At 44.7% G+C, this 25844-nt stretch overlaps 1 protein-coding gene across 1 annotated transcript in view; it reads left to right on the top strand.

The window, feature by feature from the left end:
- Nucleotides 1-25844, top strand: part of KMO (kynurenine 3-monooxygenase) — an 866528-nt gene that overhangs the window by 446240 nt on the left and 394444 nt on the right. The window contains exons 11-12 of the mRNA XM_044291809.1: nt 24301-24358; nt 24455-24537. Coding sequence (XP_044147744.1) covers nt 24301-24358; nt 24455-24537 — 141 coding nt within the window. The remainder of the gene's footprint in view (nt 1-24300; nt 24359-24454; nt 24538-25844) is intronic.

The raw sequence follows: 25844 nt of genomic DNA, 5'->3' as shown, positions 1-25844 counted from the left end.
AATGCATTTGACACTGGGACTAACGAAGAACATCAGACCACTGTCCATCCATGCGTAGCACGGACAGATGTTTTCTAATGATCTGACAGATTTTGCTGTATTCAACACTGTAATTTGTAATAAAAACTGGAGCCCTGTTCCTAGAGCTCTACTGTTTGAGTTCAGTTGACTGCTGGTCTTGTTTTTGGGAAAAACTAATTCCGCCCGTGATTTGAACTTAACTTGTGCCCCGGCCTGTAACAGACTGCTATTGCTGTATCCATGGGCAACAAGGCGGTCAGCAACTGGACTAAACTCTTCCTGGAAACGCGCATCACAGGAACAGTTCCGTCTGAGGCGTATGAATTAGCCTCTAGGAATATTGCGGACACGTGAGCAAGATGACATGTAGATGCAAAGAGTGCTGTTTCCTGCAGTCTCTTTGCAGTAAGTACATGTAGCTATAGTGGAAGAATCAATAGCGTTGCCCATCAGAGTTAAATCCAGAAATGAAATGGACGTACATTTATAGTTGGTGGTAAATTTCAGATTAAGTGTGTTTTTGTTCAGGAACTCCTCAAACAGTGGTATGGCAGTATGGTCACCTGACCAAATGAATGGTAAATTGTCGATATAACGACCATACCACTGTAATGAGGGTGCCCATACATTCTTGTCTGAAAAAAGATAGCAATGTTCCCACAACGCCATGTGGATGTTGGCCATGGAGGGCGAGAATTAAGCCCCCATGGAAACACTCGTGCGTTGTAGAAAGAAGCGGTGGTTAAACATGAACACGTTATGTTTAAACAGAAAATGGACGACATCACATATGAAATCTTGAAATTCCATGCTGAAATCAGCATAAGTGTTCAAGAACCGTCACAAAGAGGAGATGGCTGAGGCGTGGGGAATGACAGTATACAAGGATGTAACATCCGCAGTAATCCAGACATATTCATGCCTCCAAGAAAATTTATAAACAGACTGAAGAACAGTTCTGGTGTCTAAAATGAAACCCGGAATAGTCTGGACCAGCGGTTGTAGCAAGCTGTCAACCCACACAGACAGCCGCTCCGTGAAGGATCCAATTCTGTCAACAATGGGCCGCATGGATGGAGGGAAGCCTGCCTTGTGGATCTTGGGTAAAGAGTAGAATATTGGAATAATAGGATGTAAAACATATATGAAATCAGCTTGTCTTTGATCCATAAAACTACTCTTAACTCCCAAGGGCAACAGGGAAAGCAAATCACTTTGAAACTGGGGGGTGGGGTCATGTGACATCTCCAGATATGTTTCCGAATCTCCTAACATTAAAAGATTTGGGGACGCATATATGGAGCGGTCCATGACTACTATTCTCTGAATCAGCTGCAAATACCGCACCCCATAGTGAATCGTTCACATCTCATGTTATCACAGAGGGAATCGCCTGCCCTGGCAAGCCAGCAAAAAACGCCGAGCAGGGAAGTAGACATAAGAAAAGGCGGGCGTTATTCCTCGCATTCTAAAATGCTCTTTCAAGCACAGATTGCAGTTTTATCTAAAGGATTATCCTTTTCACCAATATGCCACTTTGATATCTACAAAACCATACTGGACGTTAATAAATTGGCTCGGGACCTCACCTTGAAGAAACATTTTGCCCACACAGACGTGGAAGAATCTGCTCCCGCCAGTTCCGTTTCTGTTCCTATTTCTCCTGTGATGACCATCTCCAATTACATGCCATTGTCCTTCCAGGAACTAGCTCACATTTCTCATCTTCAACAATGTCGCAATGCCTCTAATTCTTTGCCTATTCATGATTTTTCTCATAATTTTGTCACTCACAACCGTGATTTCTATCCCGTACAATTCCCGCTCTCTGGCTCTTCACCACTTTCAGGAATCAGTGGAGCGAGACTTATTTGTACTGAAGGATACATGTCAGGCAGTGGCTGGGTTCCATTCCAATTGTAATTTAACCACTGCGGAAAGAACGGCTCTAAAAGAGCTTGAGAACATAAAGGATGTCATTATTAAACAGGCAGATAAATGGGGGTTGGTGGTGGTCATGGACCGCTCCATATATGCGTCCCAAAATCTTCTAATATTAGGAGATTCGGACACATATCTGGAGATGTCACATGACCCCACCCCCCAGTTTCAAAGTGACTTGCTTTCCCTGTTGTCCTTGGGAGTTAAGAATGGTTTTATGGATCAAAGACAAGCTGATTTAATATATGTTTTACACCCTATTATTCCAATATTCCACTCTTTACCCCAAATCCACATTGTGGCCGGAATTGGATCCTTCACGGAGTGGCTGTCTGCGTGGGTTGACAGCTTGCCTCAACCGCTGGTCCAGACTATTCCGGGTTTCATTTTAGACACCAGAACTGTTCTTCAGTCTTTTTATAAATGTTCTTGGAGGCCTGAATATGTCTGGATTACTGCGGATGTTACATCCTTGTATACTGTCATTCCCCACACCTCAGCCATCTCCTCTTTGCGATGGTTCTTGAAAACTTATGCTGATTTCAGCATGGAATTTCAAGATTTCATATGTAATGTCGTCCATTTTCTGTTTAAACATAACGTGTTCATGTTTAACCACTGCTTCTTCCTACAACGCACAGGTGTTTCCATGGGGGCTAAATTCTCGCCCTCCATAGCCAACATACACATGGCGTTGTGGGAACATTGCTATCTTTTTTCAGACAAGAATGTATAGGCACCCTCATTACAGTGGTATGGTTGTTATATCGACAATTTACCATTCATTTGGTCAGGTGACCATACTGCTATACCACTGTTTGAGGAGTTCCTGAACATTAACACACTTAATATGAAATTTACCACCAACTATAATTGTATGTCCATTTTATTTCTGGATTTAACTCTGATGGGCAACGCTATTGATTCCACTATAGCTACATGTACTTACTGCAAGGAAACTGCAGGAAACAGCACTCTTTGCATCTTCATGTCATCTCGCTCACGTGTCCGCAATATTCCTAGAGGCTAATTCATACGCCTCAGACGGAACTGTTCCAGTGATGCGCGTTTCCAGGAAGAGTTTAGTCCAGTTGCTGACCACCTTGTTGCCCATGGATACAGCAATAGCAGTCTGTTACAGGCCGGGGCACAAGTTAAGTTCAAATCACGGGCGGAATTCGTTTTTCCAAAAAACAAGACCAGCAGTCTGTGGCACACTGAGCATGAGTGGGGATTCCATTTATCCAAACAAATAACTGTCCCTTCTCTCCCTCTCCACCTTCCCCCACATCCAAAACCAGACCACCGCCATAAACCTCTTAGTCCCTGACCCAGAGGTGACAACGATCACTGGCCTCCAAGACACTTTATATAAACATGCCTGTATAGTGGACAGCTTCAGAGGGGTTTATTACTTTATGATAGGGGCACGCTTCCGGAGGGTGGGGGCAAGCTGCTCTCCATGCCTCGCTGTCAGTGGAAAAATCCAAAAATCTTACTCCGGTCATAACTCGAAAATACAACTCAATAGAGATTATTAAGGTACGCCATTTTAACGGTCAGGAGGTGACGGTGCTACGCATACCAAAATCCAACCACTTATGTTAAATCCTGGCTCAGGAAATCAGTTCTTCTGATTGGGGTCACGTGGACACCCCATGTTTGGTACCCCTGTGACCCCAATACTGAGAGCTGAAAAATGAGCCCCCAATTATCGGGCGGGCAGTCTCCTTTGTAGAGTTATGGGCAGAAATCCATTTTAGACCAGATTTCAGCATGACTGACCGGTCATAAGAGTCACAGCCAACCCATATGTCACGCCCTAAAGGTGAGTTTACAGACTGCCTGGACCAATTCTTATAAATTGGACAGAACAGATTGTACAGTGTTCCGTGTCTTTCTGTCTTGCCTAAGGACCTGATAGCTGTAAGTCTCTGTGTGAGTAAAGTAGGCGTCAGTTTTCTTTCATCCTTTTATTCTAATAACTGTTCTGTGTATATTTGTATGCTTCTGTTTTTACATCTTTCAACTTTTTATTAAAACCAATTATTTAACCTAGCACTGGCAATATTTTTTAAGGCAATTAGAGTTCCTAATTTTCAGCTACCTGTTTGCTTTAAAATGCGAATCTCTGAAGTTTAGTAGTTAGAAAGAACCGGCAACAATCTGATGTCCCGTGCAATCTGGTAGATTGTAGGCAGAGTGATCAAATTCGATAGTGTGTGTAGTGTCGGTACTTGTCCCGATTGACTTCTGATACCGGATCCCAGTCTGATCGGGTACTTCTATCCAAGAAATATGAGATCTGCACACCCTAGATTGTGGGTGCTCGTAGAGGACAGACATCAGTAGATTTACTTGAGAAATCCACGGCACACCAAATGCGTTTTATCAATTAGTAATTTTTAATTCATAGTAGTTTTCACATCAATTTAATGTTCCATCCAGAACAATTATGTGAGCAATATTTTTTTTAACAATATAACAAAACAATAGCAAAAGACAGGTGCACTCTGCAGTCTCACTAAAAATTGAGAGATTAGTCAACATGTCCTACGGTGTAGAACATGTCTAAGTCCGGGCACCACGCCAAGGTTTCTCAAGTAGCCCGGGACCTAACACTCTCCTACCTGAGCCGTATGGGCAATACCAGGAGCCAGTGGGCAAATTACAGGAGCATGAGGTCGACTCACAAACAAATGTGGCCTGTAGATGGAAAACAGGCACATTTAAATTGGAGTTTATATACCTCCAGGAATCTATATATACACAAACTAAAAAGACAGGGTGGCATTGGCAGTATTTTTTTTAAAAGTTAAGCAGTACAACCCCCGTTTCGGTCAGTGTCGACCTTTATCAAGGGATCTGTAAAGAATACATAGTAGAATAATAAGTATTGTCGACGGAACAATGATGCAGTATTAGAGATTATGAATAAACTAAACAATACATATCAATGAGATGTCTTATCCCATAGTTCAAAAAATCTGAGTCCACTAACAGCTTCTGCTCAGGGGTCCAGGGTGGAAGAGAAAAAAGGGGAAATAGAAATCGCAAAACAGAAGTAAAAAAACAAAAAAATCCTGAAATAAAGGCAAATATATATACACAACTTATACATTGCTAGGATATAAAACACTGTTGGTACCTAGATGCATGGATAAATACTCGGGATCATTGCATTGGAATAATAAATATTTGTAATGACTATATAAGGCATATATACAGAGTAGGGGACAATATAGGGAGGATGGGAGCACTATTGGGTAGGATGGGTGATAGACACAAAGAATAAATAGGCTAGATGGTCGAGGATTACAATAACATGGCACCCAGAGAAGTAGACATATGAGCAGTATAAATGAGGTATCAAGTATCATAGATAATGTACCTAGAGTAAAGCTAAATAATCCGCTGAAGTCATAGAGGCTTACATAGGTTTTGTTGAGGTGCTAGTATAACAAAAATCTACCAAGGGCGCCTTACCTGTGGCTTGAATATGCAGTGTCTGCTCTGGAGATGTGTGTCCATGTGCTAATGCGGCCCTTATATGCTAGTGTAGAGTGTAGCGTCTCACCTGTGGTGGCGCCTACGTCTGACGTCAACAGACGGCGCGCGCATGCGCATTGTCATTGAATGAGATTGCGATGGAACAGGATATCTGACATCATGTGTCAGTGTCAAAGGACCGGCGCATGCGCATAGTATAATTTGAGGACTGAGAAGAGCAGAGACTATGCCCTTCTTCTCTGTAGGCGCTGTTTGGGAAGAGTATGTAATCCGAACCTGGGACCAGGACTGTGATAAATGTGTTATATTGGATATATTATGCTAAAGATACTGGGTGTATGAATAATAATAGAGAGAAAATATGATAAGGAGGAAATGTAATTTGGAGCCACATGGAATATATGTGATGAGGAATGAAAGAAATATTAAGAATATTAAGGATAATATTAAGTTATATTGTGGAAGGTGAACCAGAGGAAAGAAAGAAGAAGAGAAAAGAAAAAAAAAAGGAAAAGAAAAAGGAAAGAAGTTAAGAAATAAAGATTGGTAGGATGGGGGGGGGGAGTGAAAGGGGTAAGAAGGGAGGGGGAGGGAAGGGGGGAGGGGTATGGTTCTCACCCATAGCTAGATCATTATGGACCAAGATCAAGACTAACGGATCTGTGAATAGAAAGGGGTAATATATCAGACACATTATGAAAATATTGTAACATTAAATAATGCTATAAAAAACAAAAATACAAGAATGCAATAAGTCTCATAGTACATTACACCCTTCAGAGATTGTAATAAAAGTCACATTCCCTGTTTAGTCCTTTGGGTGATAACGTGTCCAGACGATGTATCCCATAGGACTCCAGTTGTTTGAGTAGTAGTGTCCGATTACCTCCCCTCCGGGGGATCGGGACATGTTCCAAGACTTGGAACCGCAAAGAAGAGATCTGATGGTTGTGTCGCTTAAAGTGGACCGGCATAGGTAACAAGAGTTGATCTGTTCTGATAGTGCATTTATCTTTAGAGATCCTATCCCTAATGTGTTGAGTAGTCTCACCAATGTAAATCAGTCCACAAGGGCATTTTATGAGAAAGACTATGTAAGTAGAATCACATGTAAAGTATCCTTTAATAGGTTATTTCTTCCCTGACTGGGGGTGTGTGATGCTGTCGCCTTTAATGACACTGGAACATTGTGCGCAATGAAGGCAAGGACATTTTCCTAACTTGGGGTACCCAAAAATCTTTGGCGTGGTATTTTGGATAGCGGGCCTATATCTGCATGAATGGGGTTGTACTGATTAACTTTTAAAAAAATACTGCTCACATAATTGCTCTGGATGGAACATTAAATTGATGTGAAAACTACTATGAATTAAAAATTACTAATTGATAAAACGCATTTGGTGTGCCGTGGATTTCTCAAGTGATCGGGTACTGCAACCTGGGGAATCAGGCAAGATCCTGACACTGTCAACTAAACTCAAACAGTGAAGACTCTAGGAACGGGGCTCCAGTTTTTATTGCAAATTACAGTGTTGACTACAGCAAAATCTGTCAGATTATTAAAGCATTAGTACTGGGTTTAAGCAATTATACCTTCCACTAACAGCTGGCAGTACGGTGCCAGGGTACAGGTGAGCTGACCGTGCTGAGGTTATTTGTTTTGGTTTTGAAGCAGAATATATACATACAGGACAGTTTCCCCTACCCCCTCTTGTTTTTCTTTTCTATCTTTTATTTGGGAGAAGTGCAGCATCATGTCCACTTTATACCAGAGGATGACTAGGGAAGCGCTAGTCAATCTCGGCTCAGAGGGATTGATGGAGCAGACCGGACAAAGGACTTCCTTGTACGTGCGCTGCAGGCGGATGATCAAGGGAGGACAGGCATGACAACCCAGCCAGATGGCAGTCCCCCCCAGCTGGTCTGTGAGATAAACCCAAGGCCTGCCTCTCCTGCCGGTGAGAACTCTGAGCAGAGTACCACCTCAGAAGGACTGCCCTCATCCATACAGGCTGCGCTTGCCTGCCTAGGTGACTCTGATGCCGAACTTTGTTTGCAACTCATCCTAGAGTACCAGAAAGCCGCCGAGCACCAAGCTGAGAGGGAAGCCGCAGAGCGCCAAGCTGAGCGCCAACTGAAGCTGGAGTTAGCGTGGCTTGACCAGGGCATTGCATCATCATCTCCCACAGAAACCAGAGAGGTACGTCAACCAATGCCATCTTTTGACAAGTTCCCCGTGATGGATGAGAGATCAGGGGTTGATGGATTCTTCGGGAGCTTTGAAAAGGTGTGTTGCCAGTATCAGCTCCCCGACACCCAGTGGGCAAAATATCTCACTCCAGGCCTGAGAGGGAAGGCACTGGATGATTTTGCTGACCTGCCTATGGACTGTGATGAGGACTATGCTAAAATCAAAGCGGCCATAATCAAAAGCTACAACCTCACCCCTGACATGTACCGGAAACGGTTCAGGACTCTGCAGCTTAGCCCCACTGACAGCTACACTGATGTCCTAGGTGGCCTGAGATCTGCCTTTAACCAGTGGGTCAAGGGCCTTGACATTACCACCTTTGAGGGTCTTGCTGACCTCACCATCCAGGAACAGCTACTTCACATCTGCCCCCCTGAGGTCAAGCAATTTGTCCTAACGCAACAGCCCAAAACAGCAGAGGAAACCTCCGAGCTTGCTGACCTGTATGTGACAAGCAGGGTGCCCGACCACCGCAAGCCGAGTCTTAGTTGGAAGAGCCCCAAGTCCAGCTTTCCTCCCCTGCCTGCCGCCAACCGAATGCCCGCTGGGGCAAACACCCACCCCTCTGGCGGGAAACCCGCAACCACAGATGTCTGGCGCTGCTATGTGTGCAACAGGACCGGCCATATCAGCCTCACCTGCCCAGACAAGAAGAAATCCGGGCCGCTGGGGAAACCCTCCAGTTCACCCCCTGCCGTGTATTGTGTGGCCACCCAGCCAAATCCCCATGATGATAACCTGCAACCTGTTAAAATCGGAAAAAAGGTTACAGTGGGGCTGCGGGATGCCGGTGCACAGCGGACCCTTGTGCATACAGAGCTGGTGGACCCCCAAGACATACTTCCCGGAAAGACTATGATGGTCACAGGGATTGGGGGAGTCAGCCCTACTGTCCCCATGGCTTGTGTGTACCTAGACTGGGGTGCAGGGTGTGGCCTGAGAGAAGTGGGGTTGTCAGACTCCATCCCTGCTAACGTGCTGCTGGGCACTGACTTGGGCTGCATGACTTCCCAGTATGAACCTGCTTCTACCCCCATCGACCGTGCCTCACCCCCTCTGCCAGTGGACCAGGTACCCTTGGAAGAGGACTTTGGGCAAGGATTGGGGTGAACCGTTGTGTTTTTCCTAACCATGTTTTTTCCACAGAGGGGAACGCCAGACAGACACCTGTCTGTCCCCCACCGGCTTCCCAGATGAATGATGATGGTGATATACTTGAGTTAAAAGGTACCATAGACCGGGGTGCCCCTGTACCCTCCATAGCAGTTGTGACTCGACAGAAGAGTGCCCAGAATGCTGCTGAGGAGGATACGGGGAACTTGATTGCCCAGGGGGAGCATCTGGGTGATACCGCTCCCCCACCTAATCTCCCTGAAATTACCTGGGCGGTGCAGCAGGCACCGGCCACAAACTTAGAGTTCGAGGAGGCCCTGTCTACAGATGCCACTTTGGAATATTTAAGGGCCTCTGCCGCCAGGCCCCCTGGAGAGTCTGACAAGGTAAAAGTTTACTGGGAACAGGGGAAACTATATAGAGAGCCGGTTTTCCCTAACCCCAGCCAATCACAGGTTGCTGAGAGGGTGTTGATTGTACCCCAAAGGTACCGGGCTCAGCTACTCAGAGTAGCTCATGAAGTCCCCTGTCTGGGTATTTGGGGGTACGGAAAACTAAAGCCAGGCTGTCCTGCCGGTTCTATTGGCCTAACATGGGAACGGACATTGCACACTATTGTCGTTCCTGTGTTACTTGCCAACGAGTCGTAAAACATGGGGATGTAAGTAAGGCTCCGCTAATCCCTCTGCCCATCATTGATGAGCCCTTCCAGAGGGTGGCAGTGGATATCATTGGACCCTTGGCCATTCCCAGCTCTTCTGGCAAAAGGTTTATACTCACTGTGGTATACTATGCCACCCGATACCCAGAGACTGTTGCTTTGCCTTCCATCCGCACAGACAATGTGGCAGATGCTCTGTTAGGTATATTTTCTCGCGTAGGGTTCCCACAGGAGATGCTCACTGATCATGGGGGACAATTCATGTCTAACTTGATGCAGTGCTTGTGCAAGAATATGCAGGTGGAGCATATAGTTGTTAGCCCCTACCATCCTCAAACAAATTGTCTCTTTGAACGCTTTAACAGAACCCTAAAGCAGATGCTTAAGATGTTTGTGGAGACCCAAGGCCGGGACTGGGAACGCTATCTCCCTTACCTGTTGTTCGCATACCGGGAGGTACCCCAGGCATCCACAGGCTTCTCCCCTCTGAGCTTCTGTATGGGAGACGGGGCCGTGGACCACTGGATCTCATTCATAAGGCCTGGGATGGAGAGACTGGTGCTGGGACATCCGTGGTGGACTACGTGTTAACCCTCTGTGAAAAAATGGAGACTCTGGTCAGGTCCAGGAGAATCTTACCATGGCCCAGGCCAACCAGAAAAGATGGTATGACCATCATGCTCGAGAACGAGCTTATGAAATTGGGCAGAAGGTGTGGGCCCTGATTCCCATGCTCCAGAATAAACTCCAGGCAGCCTGGGAAGGGCCATATACCGTTAAAAAATGGGTGAATGAAGTGACATTTGTAGTGGCCCTGGATGACGGGGGAAAAAGGGAAAGGACCTTCCATGTGAATATGCTTAAAGCCCACCAGGACAGGGCTACATGGGCCCTGCCAGTGTGTAGTCTACCCGAGAATGGAGAAGAGGATCACCTGATTGATCTGCTGGCAGCCAGCAAGGGCTGCGGGTCTATGCAAGCTTTACAAATCAACCCGCAGCTTACTGGGGAGCAACAAAGTGAACTTGCAGCAGTCCTTTTTTGTGCAGCAGGATCTTTTTACGGGGAAACCAGGTAGGACACACTTGGCAGAGCACCATGTAGATACCGTCAGTCACCGCCCGGTTTACCCGGGAAGTCCTAGAGAATATGAAGCGAGAGGTAGGCGAGATGTTAGGCTTAAACATTATCCAAAAATCCCACAGTGCCTGGGCTGTTGCTGTCGTCCTTGTCCCAAAAAAGGACCGGACAACCTGGTTCTTTGTAGATTACCAGAAATTAAATACTGTGATGGATTTGGTGCCTATCCAATGCCCAGGATTGATGAACTGTTAGACAAACTGGCAGCAGCCCAGTTTATAACAGTCATGGATCTGAGCCGAGGGTACTGGCAGATACCTCTGACCCCGGAAGCTTGTGAAAGGTTGGCCTTTATCTCCCCCTTTGGGCTTTTTGAGTTTCTAATGATGCCCTTTGGCATGAAAAATGCCTCAGCCACCTTTCAGTGAGTGGCGAATTGCTTGCTGGGGGGGTTGGAACATTGCGCGATGGCTTATCTCGATGACATCGCTGTCTTCAGCAACACTTGGGAGGAGCATCTCACCCACCTGACCCAGGTCCTCGAGAAAATATGCTTCGCCGGGCTGACTATCAAACCCGAAAAGTGCCAGGTGGGCATGACTGAAGTCCTCTATCTGGGACACCTGGTAGGCGGAGGCACCATTAAACCTAAGACTGGCAAGGTGGAAGCTATTACTACCTGGCCCACCCCGCAGACCAAAAAACAAGAAATGTCTTATCTTGGTATGTGCGGATATTATTGGAAATCTGTGCCCAATTACAGTGCCTTGGCAAGCCCCTGACAGACCTCACTAAGAAAAAACTCCCCAAGCTGGTCACTTGGACCCCTGAATGCGAGACGTTTTTCAATGCCTTGAAATACGCTCTATCCCACTGCCCCGTTCTTCAGGCCCCTGATTTAAGCCGCAGGTTTGCGGTATAAACGTATGCCTCTACCTATGGCCTAGGAGCTGTCCTCAGCCAGGTGGACCTGGCTGGGAAGGAGCACCCGGTTCTGTACCTCAGCCGGAAGTTGCTTCCCCGGGAAGTGGCATATGCCACCATTGAGAAGGAGTGTCTTGCCATAGTTTGGTCTCTTAAGAAATTAGAGCCATACCTCTATGGGCGCAACTTTACGGTGATCACTGACCATAACCTCTCGAGCTGGCTGAACCATGTAGCCAGTGAACGGAAAACTGCTGCGATGAAGTTTGGCTCTGCAGCAGTACGATTTCACCCATCCAGCACAAGAAGGGGTGCGACCATGAAAATGCGAATGGGCTGTCTAGGGCTGCTGAACTCACAGTGACAGGTGCCATGGAGAATGACCTGTGAGTCATCCTCCCCAGGCACCTTCTAAAAGGGGAGGTGTGGGACACTGAGCATGAGTGCTCAGCCTGTGTTCTGGGGACTCAGAGCTCCCCTTTATCCAAACAAATGTACTGTCCCTTCTCTCCCTCTCCATCTTCCCCCACATCCAAAACCAGACCACCGCCATAAACCTCTTAGTCCCTGACCCAGAGGTGACAACGATCACTAGCCTCCGCGACACTTTATATAAAAATGCCTGTATAGTGGACAGCTTCAGAGGGGTTTATTACTTTATGATAGGGGCATGATTCCTGAGGGTGGGGGCAAGCTGCTCTCCATGCCTTGCTGTCAGTGGGAAAATCCAAAAATCTTACTCCGGTCATAACTCGAAAATACAACTCAATAGAGATTATTGAGGTACGCCATTTTAACGGTCAGGAGGTGACAGACCACACATACCAAAATCCAATCACTTATGTTAAATCCTGGCTCAGGAAATCAGTTCTTCTGATTGGGGTCACGTGGAGTTTAATACCCCTGTAACCCCAATACTGAGAGCTGAAAATTAGCCTACAATTATCGGATGGGCATTCTCCTGTGTAGAGTTATGGGCAGAAATCCATTTTAGACCAGATTTCAGCATGACTAACCGGTCATAAAAGTCCCTGCCAACGCATATGTCACGCCCTAAAGGTGAGTTTACAGACTGCCTGGACCCAATTCTTATAAATTGGACAGAGCAGATTGTACAGTGTTCCCCATTTTGAGGCCAATCTGATTGAATGAGGACCTGATGGCTGCAAGTCTCTGTGTGAGTAAAGTAGGCATCAGTTTTCTTTCATCCTTTTATTTTAATAACTGTTCTGTGTATATTTGTATGCTTCTGTTTTTACATCTTTCAACTTTTTATTAAAACCAATTATTTAACCTAGCACGGGCTATATTTTTTTAAGGCAATTAGAGCAGAGGCGTATCTATCACGAGGCAAACGAGGCATTTGCCTAGGGCGGCACTTGCCAATGGGGCGGCAAAATGCCTTGTTTACCCCTTTCGTCTTATACGCCGGTATACTCAGATCCGATGGTATATTCTAACCCCCAGGCGTTCCCATGGTGACGGGGACGCTTGCCTGGGGGTTAGAATATACCATCGGATCTGAGTTTTCACGATCTCAGTGAGATGGTGACAGGGGTTAGAATATACAGGGCCACGCCGCTCACAGGAGTACATTTATAAATTGTAATCAGTAACTTTAACTTTAATAATTGCTGATCTCTTTACTTGGATACCTTACTCTTAGCTCCGGTAACAGCAGGCAGTGCGGGTGGCGCTCACTCACTGACGTCACACGCCTGCTTCTCCCACTAGGCGGTGCAGGCGCGTGACGTCAATGAGTGAGCGCCGCCCACACTGCCTGCTGTTACCGGAGCTAAGAGTAAGGTATCAGCGATGATTACGTTAGTTACTGATTACAGTTTATAAATGTACTCCTGTGAGTGTCGGGAGGGGGATCTGTGGATGGCACTGTTTATGGGAGGGGGATCTGTGGATGGCACTGTTTAGGGGAAGGGGATCTGTGGATGGCACTGTTTAGGGGAGGGGAATCTGTGGATGGCACTGTTTAGAAGAGGGGGATCAGTGGATGGCACTGTTTAGGGGAGGGGGATCTGTGGATGGCACTGTTTAGGGGAGGGGGATCTGTGGATGGCATTGTTTAGGGGGGATTTGGGATGGCACATAGGAAGGGGTGGGGTTTAGAGAGGAAGGGGTTTGGCCTTGACAGGAAGGGTTGGGTCAAATTTATATTAGGGGGGTGCCCAAGTTTAGTCTCGCCTAGGGCAGCACAAAACCAAGATACACCACTGAATTTGAGTTCCTAATTTTCAGCTACCTGTTTGCTTTAAAATGCGAATCTCTGAAGTTTAGTAGTTGTTAGAAGGAACCGGAAACAATCTGATCTCCTGTGCAATCTGGTAGATTGTAGGCAGTAGAGTGATCAAATTCTATAGTGTGTGTAGTGTCAGTACTTGTCACGATTGACTGCTGATACCGGATCTCGGTCTGATCAGATACTGCGACCTGGGAAATCGGGCAAGATCCTGACAGTCAACTGAACTCAAACAGTGAAGGCTCTAGGAACGGGGCTCCAGTTTTTATTACAAATTACAGTGTTGAATACAGCAAAATCTGTCAGATTATTAGAAAACCTCTGTCCGTGCTACGCATGAATGGACAGTGGTCTGATGTTCTTAGTCCCAGTGTCAAATGCATTGCCCGCCGAGCCCCCAATTTGGGCCAATGTGTCAGTCCTAGTCTGTTTTTGGATGACCCCCAAAAGAAACAGAACTGGCTACACTTCAAAGGAAATTTTAAATGCGGGCACCGCATCTGCACTTTTGCAATCACTTGCAAGCGGGCTAAACTGTCACTTCTGCGTCCAACCCAATTTTTTTTCCACTTAAAACAGTACATTAACTGCAATACCAACTTTGTGGTGTACTGTATCACCTGCACGACATGCCGCTTACAATATATAGGATGTACTTGAAATAGCCTTAAAACACGTATTCGCAGGCATATTTCGGACATTCCTAAAACGCTGACCAGAAATGTTTCTGCAGTCAGTTCACATTATGCGGCTTGTCATAATGTAGTCTCGTTGTGCAAGGGATTGAACGAGTTAAATATCCTAAGCGTGGAGGTGACCACAGGAGAGTTCTTTTAAATAGAGAATCTTATTGAATTTTTACCATGAATACCTGTGTACCTATGGGTCTCAACAGCAGGCATGATCTCATCCTGCACTATTGATCCTGATACATTGTTTCTTGAAGTATTTTTCTTTTAGCACATGTGTGTTTTTTATGTCTCAGAGGTGGAGCTGTTTCTGATTATGTCCACCTGACATGTTTGACCTGCCCCTTATTTAAGGCCAGTGTCTCACATTGTTTGTTGTCATGAGTAAGGATCTGTATTTTGTGATCTGAAACGCGTAGACCTAATGTACATTTCTGGATTTTAGCACTTTTCGATAAAGCATCTACACGTTGTTTGGAAGTTGTATTCCCTCCTTTATTTTTACATAAGAATTGCCCACAGCAGTAAGTGACTCCAAATTAGTTTCAAATGGGGTTATCTTCTGCTTCACCTTTGAAGCCCATTATTGTGTCAGTTCCTGGGTCCAGCAGATGATCCTTTGTTACAGTGGTTGGTCAGTCTGTTTCTGTCTCTACGTTGATAACGTCTTCAATGCTTGTCATGAAAATATATAGAATTTATTTCATTAAAAAACAAACAAAAAAATATAGAAATACACAAAATATTCTTATCATTACTTAGAAATTTGTAAATATATAGTTTACAGTATATGGTGTGTAGTATATAGTATTTGTCTATTTAGTCAAATTACAGTACAGCATCTACAGGTTAATAGCCATGCAACTACCAGTAGGTTTTCCTTCACCCCAGGAAATAAAATTCACAGTGCTACCCCCTTACCTATGCAATAGAATACACATACAGTACATAGAATCACTATACAATAACACAAATAGTACCATTACATATACAGTTAATAACACTGCTATATTGTACAAATCAATAGTGCACTATTATGTACACATCAATAGTACCACAATAATGTGCACATCGCTAAATGATACAAATAATTGGTACTATTAAATACTGCTTCAGGGTATAACATACATAAATGTTTAACGTGTACCTAAAGGTTCAGAGAAGCATTATTAAAACTAATTATAATTGTGATAAAAAGCATATTGGTCATGTACTATTTTGTTTTGACTTTTCCTAGCGAAATAGGCACCTATTGTTAAGGTGTCTATTGTTTTTTAGAATCCATACTTCTGTACAGTGCTGTGTACCAGTATACAGATTCCCCTGCAGCTGCTGAATGAAGTACAGGCTGGAGCATTGCTGCTTTTGCATGTACCAGCTAAAGAAGTTTAAAAAAAAATTGATTTGGATGATTTGCTGAACTTCGTCAAGAAATTTGATTTGTTCCGGATTAATTTGTCTTGGATCGTAATATATCTGGTATACCCAGGCCCCTCTGCCTAATCGTAATCATCCCACTAGGTGGCCCAATCTCCTTGTGAAGGCTTGGAACTTAAACACTGTGTGCATTGCGTTCTTGTGAACCCACATTCATACTTAATCCATTTTGTAGGTATTGTGCCATCAGTATTGCAAGCAGTTGTAATTTATTGCTGTCTACATCACTGCAGGTAACCAAGATTCATAGCTAATCCCATCTGTTAGCTGTCAAATTACTGTGTCAGTATTACAGGTTTAGGCTGCTTTCACACCTGCGTTCAGGTGTCTGCTCGTGAGCTCCGTTTGAAGGGGCTCACAAGCGGCCCTGAACGCAGCCGTCTGGCCCTAATGCATTCTCAGTGGAGGCGGATCCACTGAGAATGCATCCGTCTGCCAGCGCTCAGCCTCCGCTCCGCTCAGTGAGCGGACACCTGAACGCTGCAAGCAGCGTTCGGGTGTCCGCCTGGCCGTGCGGAGGCGAGCGGATCCGTCCAGACTTATAATGGAAGTCAATGGGGACGGATCCGCTTGAAGATGACACCATATGGCTCAATCTTCAAGCGGATCCGTCCCCCATTGACTTTCAATGTAAAGTCTGAACGGATCCGCTCAGGCTACTTTCACACTTAGACATTTTTCTAAGTTATAATGCAGATGGATCCGTTCTGAACGGATGCAAACGTCTGCATTATAGGAGCGGATCCGTCTGATGAAACATCAGACGGACCCGCTCCGAACGCTAGTGTGAAAGTAGCCTTAAAAAAGAAAAGAAAAAAAGTGTCAGGTCTAACTTATCGCCAAAGGACCTTTCACCACTCCTGACATGCCTGCTTTAATGGCTTAATGCATTCCCTATGTGATAACAAATCTGGAGCATCTATTTTTTATGGCTCTATGATGTACCATTCCTTTATTATTCCTGCTAGAAGTTATAATTGAATTGCTATTAGCCTTCAGTAAGGGTACAGAGTGGTGGTAACAAGTTGGGGGTGTGCACCTGCACAGACTCACTCTATCCAACCAGTGCTGCCATGTTCATGTGTGCAGGTACACACCCCAAACTTGTTAACTCCCCTCTGTACCCTAACTGAAGGCTAATAGCAATTCATTCATAACGTCTAGTAGAAATAATGAAGGAATGGTACACCATAGAGGCATATGAATAGATGCTCCAGATTTGTTATTGCATGGGGAATGCATGACGTAATTAAAACAGACATGTCAGGAGCGGTGAAAGGTCCTCTTTTAACTGCACCAAGATTCAAGTCATCAGCAGCAGTGGCAGTAAAAGTGTGCACCAAAGATTCATAGCTAATCCCTACTGTTAAAAAATAAAATAATACAGCACCCTTCAGTAAAGCAAAACAAAAAAAAATTGCCTGCCCCTGAATGAGCTGTGTCCAAATAGCTCCCTGGTGGAACCAAATATAGACATGGAGGCAGCAACAATTAAGTAATGGAGAAGAAAAAAATGATTTTAATGAATGTTGTGGCAGTCAAAACACATGCTTTGCAATCCCTTTTGTTAGCTCTCAAATCACTGTGCATCAGTATTATAGGTCAATGTTAGTGTCAGGTCTAATTTATCACTGTGGTCTTAACCATGCAGCGCCCCAAGATTTAAGTAGTGCCCCCATGACAACGTGAGGAGGGTGGCAGCAGCAGTAGTGGCAGTAACCATCTCAAAAGTGGCCCCATGACAGAATGGGGACTGTGGCAGATGTAGCAGTAGTGGCCCCATGACAGAGTGGGGAAGGAGACAGTGACAGTAGTTGCCCTATGACATAGTGTATAGCGGGGGCAACAGCAGTGGCATGCAGCACAAGATGATGGCAGATCACAGTAGCAGCAGAACCCAACAACAACAGCAGTGTAATAGCAAGGCCCAGTGGCATTTATATCCTTTTAAAAAATATATATAACATGTATATATCAGGAGGCCAAGAAGCCATTTTGTAGGAATGGCAGCAGAGGCAGCAGGCGGGTGGAATCAGGTGGCAGCAGCACATGGCCAGAAGTAACAGCCCAAATGGATGAACATTTCGGTATAATCATTAGTGGCAGAATATCTATTTTGTTGTAAGTGGCACCAGTGTCTGGAAATCCATACCTGATTTATCTTTATGAATATGGTTGAGGGAACCCGAACTGTACCAAACTTTTTTTTTTAATAATATTTTTCTTTATTCATCTGTCACCCCACTAAAGTGATTATTTTTTTTTTTGGGCTAGTGAAATTAGTTATATTGCGATATATGACAATATAATTGTGTTACTTACTTTGATCCAGCAGTTTCTGCAAAAAACGAAGTTTTATAATATGTAAATTCGGTCTCTAACAGCAAGTAGGACGGCTACTTGCTGCTAGCTGCTGCAGAAATCCGTCCCCTCGTCGTGTTGATTGACAGGGCCAGCCGGGATCTCCTCCTCCGGCCAGCCCTGTCGGCATTTCAAAAATCGCGCGCCTCTGTTGATTCGGCGCAGGCGCTCTGAGATGAGGAGGCTCGTCTCCTCAGCACTCCCTCAGTGCGCCTGCGCCGATGACGTCTTCTATTTCGGTGATGTCATCGGCGCAGGCGCACTGAGGGAGTTCTGAGGAGACGAGCCTCCTCATCTCAGAGCGCCTGCGCCGAATCAACAGAGGCGCGCGATTTTTGAAATGCCGACAGGGCTGGTCGGAGGAGGAGATCCCGGCTGGCCCTGTCAATCAGGGGCGGATTTCTGCAGCAGCTAGCAGCAAGTAGCCGCCCTACTTGCGGTTAGAGACCGAATTTACATATTATAAAACTTCGTTTTTTGCAGAAACTGCTGGATCAAAGTAAGTAACACAATTATATTGTCATATATCGCAATATAACTAATTTCACTAGCCCAAAAAAAAAAAATCACTTTAGTGGGGTGACAGAAGCCCTTTAACCAGTACTTACAAATTTAAGAACGACAGAATACATACATTCCCAACCACCCGCTTCCCTCCCCCCAAAGTGCCGCCATATTCAGGAGAAGAAAAAATAATAATAATAATAATTTTACAAAAAAAATTATATAAAAAAATAAAGAAACCTATGACTTTTCAATTATTCTTTCACCCATTCCATGCTGCCCAAATCCTGAGCCATTTATTATATGAACCTCTCTGCCTATACAGAATGGCCTCATAATCTCTAATTTTATTGACTAATTTCAGCCACTGGTTAACGTGAGGAGGGGTAAATGCAAACCAGGACCTGGAAATCAGGAGACGGGCCACAAACATCACCCTAGTCAAAAGGCACTGCTCTGGCTTCTGGCAATTTAGAGCGGAAAGATCCCCAAGGATCCATAGCTGAGGCTGGCGAGGGAGCTCCCCCTTGCATTCGCTGCACAAGAAATTCTTGTATTGCTCCCCAATAACCATCTAAAAGGGGGCAATCCCAAAACAGATGAAGATAGTCTGAGTTCGGGCTCCCACAACGCATACAGTTGGAGCAATCTCGTAATCCACGCCTGTGAAGCCACAGTGGTGTTACATATATCCTGTGCATAATATTAAACACCTCAGCTCCCCTAGCTTAAACACCCTTAAAGGGGTATTCCCACTTCATTAAATAGGGTTACATTAAATTATTGTCCCCCACTGAACATTTCTTATTATACATGTAATTAAAAAAAGCATACCATTCGGCATAGAAATGTTCCTTTCACTCCCCTGTGTTTATGCTGGTATCCCATGGATACGGCCACATACTTGCGGGGCTTGTATGGGCCGCGCCTGCGCACAATGTCCTACCTTCTCCCCAGCCGGCCGCTCAAGAACGCACACGCTGGCTGAGACTGCGCATGCCCAAAGAGATCCTGCAGATGCTCCTCTATTAGTCCCGGGCCGACTCCTTCTGGGCGCCGGAGCACATGGCGTCCTCGGTTGCTTATAGATCATAGCAGTGTATTACTGTTTTCCGGTAGCAGGAGGGAGCGCACGGCGTCATAGCAACCGAGGACGCCGTGCGCTCCCTCCTGCCGCCGGAATACAGTTATACGCTCTTATAGATCATAGCAGTGTATTACTGTTTTCCGGCAGCAGGAGGGAGCGCACTGCGTCATAGCATCCGAGGACGCCGTGCTCTCTGGTGCCCAGAAGGAGTCCAGGCGGCAATCCACAGATGCCCCCACCCCATAAGTGCCATCCACAGATGCCCCCCACCCCATAGGTGCCATCCACAGATGCCCCCCACCCCATAAGTGCCATCCACAGATGCCCCCCCCACCCCATAAGTGCCATCCACAGATGCCCCCCCACCCCATAAGTGCCATTCACGGATGCCCCCCCCCATAATTGCCTTTCACAGATGCCCCCCACCCATAAGTGCCATCCACAGATGCTCCCCCCCATAAGAGCCATCCACAAATGAGCCCCCCCATAAGTGCCATCCACAGATGCCCCCCACCCCATAAGTGCCATCCACAGATGCCCCCCCACCTCATAAGTGCCATCCACAGATGCCCCCCACCCCATAAGTGCCATTCACAGATGCCCCCCCACCCCATAAGTGCCATTCACAGATGCCCCCCCACCCCATAAGTGCCATTCACAGATGCCCCCCCAACCCTATAAGTGCCATTCACAGATGCCCCCCCAACCCCATAAGTGCCATCCACAGATGCCCCCCAAACCCCATAAGTGCCATCCACAGATGCCCCCCCACCCCATAAGTGCCATCCACAGATGCACCCCCCATCCCATAAGTGCCATCCACAGATGCACCCCCCATCCCATAAGTGCCACCCACAGATGCACCCCCCATCCCATAAGTGCCACCCACAGATGCACCCCCCATAAGTGCCGTCCACAGATGCACCCCCCCCCCCATAAGCTGGGTAATAGGTCAGTGATAATATCTGAGACTGGGAAAGCTGGGTAATAAGTCTCAGATATTATAACTGACTTAATATCTGATACCGGGAAAGCTGGGTAATAAGTCTGTGATAATATTGTACATCGGGAAAGCTGGGTAATAAGTCTGTGATTGTATCGGACAACGGGAAAGCTGGGTAATAAGTCAGTGAATATATCTATCGCTATCTAGCACAGATCATATGGCTACTAGCTAACATGCATTTGGGCTGTAGTGATTTATTGTTTTTGCTGCACAGAATGGGTTTGTAACATAGGTTTTATGTGTAAAAGTGTATTAGAATGCAGGACAGCCACAAGTTACTACATTATTTCACTAGCATTGGTCAGTGGTCACTGAGTGATTCCCTAGCAGGGGGATGGGCTTTACATACTCTACAGGCTGCCAGACTGATGACTCATCCACATGAACGAGCACGCAAGGACTGAGCTCTCAGGGTGAGTCATAAGGAGGCATGGCCGGCCTTCACTTAACTGCCTGAGCCAAACCAGGAAGTTAACAGGACATCTACTGCTGGTAAGATTGAAAAAGCAAGATGGGAATACCCCTTTAATGACCAGACCACTTTTTACAATTCTGCACTACACTACTTTCACCATTTATTGCTCGGTCATACAACTTGCCACCCAAATGAATTTTACCTCCTTTCCTTTTCACTAATAGAGCTTTCATTTGGTGGTATTTCATTGCTGCTGACATTTTTACTTTTTTTTGTTATTAATCGAAATTTATCGACATTTTTGCAAAAAAATGAAATTTTTCACTTTCAGTTGTAATTTTTTTTTTAAACTACATTTCTATATAAAATTTTCTCTACATTTATTCTACATGTCTTTGATAAAAAAAATGGAATAAGTGTATATTTATTGGTTTGCACAAAAGTTATAGCGTTTATAAACTATGGTGCAAAATGTTGTTTATATTTTTTTTATTTTTTTACTTACAAAGTCTCATTCCAGTAACTTGTGACAAAATAAAAACTTCCATGAACTCACTATGCCCATCACGAAATACCTTGGCATGTCTTTCCAAAATGGGGGTTACTTGTGGGGTTTTTATAATGCCCTGGCAATTTAGGGGACTCAAAGCGTGAGAAGAAGTCTGGAATCCAAATGCGTAAAAAATGCCCTGTGAAATCCTAAAGGTGCTCTTTGGAATTTGGGCCCCTTTGCCCACCTAGGCTGCAAAAAGTGTCACACATGTAGTATAGCCATACTCAGAAGAAGTAGGGCAATGTGCTTTGTGGTGTATTTTTACATATACCCATGCTGGGTGAGAGAAATATCTCTCTAAAATGACAACTTTGTATAAAAAAAATAGGAAAAGTGGACTTTTAGAGAGATATTTATCTCACCCACCATGGGTATATGTAAAAAGATACCACATGTGTGACACTTTTCTGCAGCCTTAGGTGGGCAAAGGGGCCCAAATTCCAATGAGTACCTTTTAGGAGGGTATTTTTAGGCATTCGGATTCCAGACTTCTTCTTCTCACGCTTTAGGGCCCCTAAAATGCCAGGGCAGTATAAACACCCCGCATGTGACACCAAGGTATTCCGTGAGGGGCATGGTGAGTTCATAGAATTTTTTTTTTTGCCACAAGTTAGCGGAATATATATATTTTTTTTTCTCGCAAAGTCTCCCTTTCAGCTAACTTGTGACAAAAAGTTCCATCTTTCATGGACTCAATATGCCCCTCAGCGAATACCTTGGGGTGTCTTCTTTCCGAAATGGGGTCACATGTGGGGTATTTATACTGCCCTGGCATTTTAGGGGCCCTAAAGCGTGAGAAGAAGTCTGGAATATAAATGTCAAAAAAAAATGTATGCATTTGGATTCCGTGAGGGGTATGGTGAGTTCATGTGAGATTTTATTTTTTTGTCACAAGTTAGTGGAATATAAGACTCTGTAAGAAAAAAATTTAATAATCAATTTCTGCTAACTTTTGAAAAAAAAAAAATCTTCTATGAACTCGCCATGCCCCTCAAAAGTGATCTTTTATAGCGCAGCAGCGATTTTACGGTGTTTTTGCAGTGATCAGAAAAAAAAATTCTGTCACTGCGGTGGGGCGGACTGAACGCAAGTGTGCGCAAAAGATCAGGCCTGATCGGGCGAACACTGCTTTTTTTTGTAGAGCCTATAGAACATGTCCTATTCTTGTCCGCAATTGTTGCGGACAAGCAAAGGCATTTTCTATATAGATCTGGCAATGTGCGGATCCGTAAAATGCGGAAAGCCCATTGCCGGTGTTTTGCGGATCCGCGGTGTCCGTGTTTTGTGGATCCGCAAAACACATACGGACGTCTGAATGGAGCCTTACAGGGGGGTGATCAATGACAGGGGGGTGATCAGGGAGTCTATATAGGGTGATCACCCCCCTGTCATTGATCACCCCCCTGTAAGGCTCTATTCAGACGTGCGTATGTGTTTTGCGGATCCATGGATCGGATCCGCAAAACACATACGGACGTCTGAAGGGAGCCTTACAGGGGGGTGATCAATGACAGGGGGGTGATCAATGACAGGGGGGTGATCAGGGAGTCTAATATGGGGTGATCAGGGGTTAATAAGGGGTTAATAAGTGACGGGGGGTGTAGTGTAGTGGCGTTTGGTGCTACTTATTACAGAGCTGCCTGTGTCCTGCCTGTGTCCTCTGGTAGTCGATCCAAGCAAAAGGGACCATCAGAGGACCAGGTAGCCGGTATATTAGACACTGTTATCAAAACAGCATCTAATATACCTTTTAGGGGTTAAAAAAATCGCATCTACAGCCTGCCAGCGAACGATCGCCGCTGGCAGGCTGGAGATCCACTCTCTTACCTGCAGTTCCTGTGAACGCGCGCGCCTGTGTGCGCGCGTTCACAGGAAATATCACGTCTCGCGAGATGACGCGCCGGCACGTGAAGGTGTCTGAGTCAGCCGCCTCTGGAACGCGATCCTACGTTAGGCGGTCCGAACAACTATGTGGTTAAAACTATAAAAGAAACCAAACCCATATTCTTCAATGCACTTTCCCAAGCCCCAAGATGGGATAGATATTATTTTTTTGGTTTTTATACTATTTCAGGTTAAATCGATTCGCTGACGAGCACAAGGAAATTGGCTTCTAGGCTAATCAAATTTATCCTGAAATTTCGATCGAATTCCACTTCATGGGATTTGATTCTCTCTTTTCTAATCTTCTCTATATATACAATATTTTTTTTATTTAGTATTTCTCTTTACTTTGCTTGCTGTCTATCTTCTTATTTTCCTGTACACATTCTGCATATAAACTAAACCATAAACGCTGCAGATCTGATCCTTCATCTTCTTCCTCCTATTTTCTCCAAATTTTTACAGTAAAATGGCACTGGGCACATTTTCATGCGACTTGTCTGACATAAAAAATAATTAATTTAAAAATCTATTTGCTCATCTCTACACTATCTATACAAAAGTTCCTTTTTCAAAATTGTAACAGGTTTTTTGTGTTTTTTTAAATAGGGATTTGAAGACTGCCTTATATTTTCTGAATTAATGGAGCAATACAGCGATGATTTCAGTAAGGATTACAGCAAGTCCCAAGATACATGCAGCTGTTAAGACTAATTCTAATCTTCTTTCTTGTAAAAGTAAATATTATTTTCCTTTTTTGCAGGTATCTGTGTTCCTGAATTTTCCCAAATTAGAGTGCCTGATGCTCATGCAATTTCAGATCTGGCCATGTACAATTACAAGGAGGTACAATTTTTTTTGCGAAAAATTAAATAAAAGGTTTCAGCTCTTAAAGCAAATGTAAAAATATGCATTTTAAATGATGATTTGGACAACTAATGGCATACACATAGGTACAAAATGAAATGACAATGTTAAAAAAAATAGAAATTAGAGAAAATAAAAATAATACCACAATCCAGTCCAGAGATGTAAATTGAAATCTTAATGCTGCATGCCCTCCTGCATCAGTTTGGAATAAAATATCCTATCTACCGGTACTAAAACAAAAAATAGAAAACAGCTCTTTCAAAGTTCTTTAGAAGTACTAAAAAGCAAAATACAGTGACGCCTAGAAATATAATAGATAATAGATAAAAGTCATATACCAGCATCATTGTGTTAGCACCTGTACTAGTTGCTAAGCTATATAGTAGGTACTTTCCTTCCCATATATGATATAGCGATGAAAGTCATATACCAGCATGTATTGGCACCTGTTCTGGGTGATAGCCAGTACAGTAGGTGATTTGTTGAACATAGAAATATATGTCTTTCCTTGACAAAGGGGAGATGGCAGCTTTCCCAAAACAATTTATATCAGCCAACCATATGTTGAGGAGCAAAGGCATATATGTCTTCAGCAGACAGACCACTAAGGCAGAAAGGATCATCACTGGAAGTACCTCACTACTTGGAGTCCTTTCTCTTGCTCCCCATATAGGAAAAATATAGCTTTTGACCCACACCTGGGTCTTTCTTTGGTATATGTACCTCTATTACTAAGGGGCTAATTTATCATGAGTCCCTCTGCACCGCTCTATTGCACCATTCAGGTCCAAGTGCATGTGTCTTATACTTTGCCATCTGGTGAGATTTAGTTATAGAAACAAGGGTTCATAATATCAGGTAACCCTGCACGAGGGATGGAGGCCTCCTTGCTCTGTTGAGGTCTACGCACCACGTTATCTATTGGCACCTAGCACTGGGTTTTACCAATATTGTGATGACAATGTCAATAGAACATACACTACCTTGCGTTATGATCAATCTATTTAACCTCAGTGCAATAAGCTTTATAGGTCTTTTTAACATCTACTATCTACATATATTAAAATATTATATCTAACCCCCTTGAATAATCCGCCTTCTCCCCCTCAGCATATGGGAATGGTATTCGGGATCTACTAGTCTTTGTGGACATCCTCTTTACAACCTTCTTGTTGACCTGCACAACCAGTATCTGGGAGTTCACACTGCACCACTATCTGTATTGCTATCAATGACCTATCACCCAGCCGTGCAAGCCTGGTGACATCAGTGCAGAACTGTAT

This window comes from Bufo gargarizans, chromosome 4 (genome assembly GCF_014858855.1).
Source record: "Bufo gargarizans isolate SCDJY-AF-19 chromosome 4, ASM1485885v1, whole genome shotgun sequence".
Taxonomy (NCBI): Eukaryota; Metazoa; Chordata; class Amphibia; order Anura; family Bufonidae; genus Bufo; species Bufo gargarizans.
This window is presented reverse-complemented; position numbering and strand designations above follow the sequence as displayed.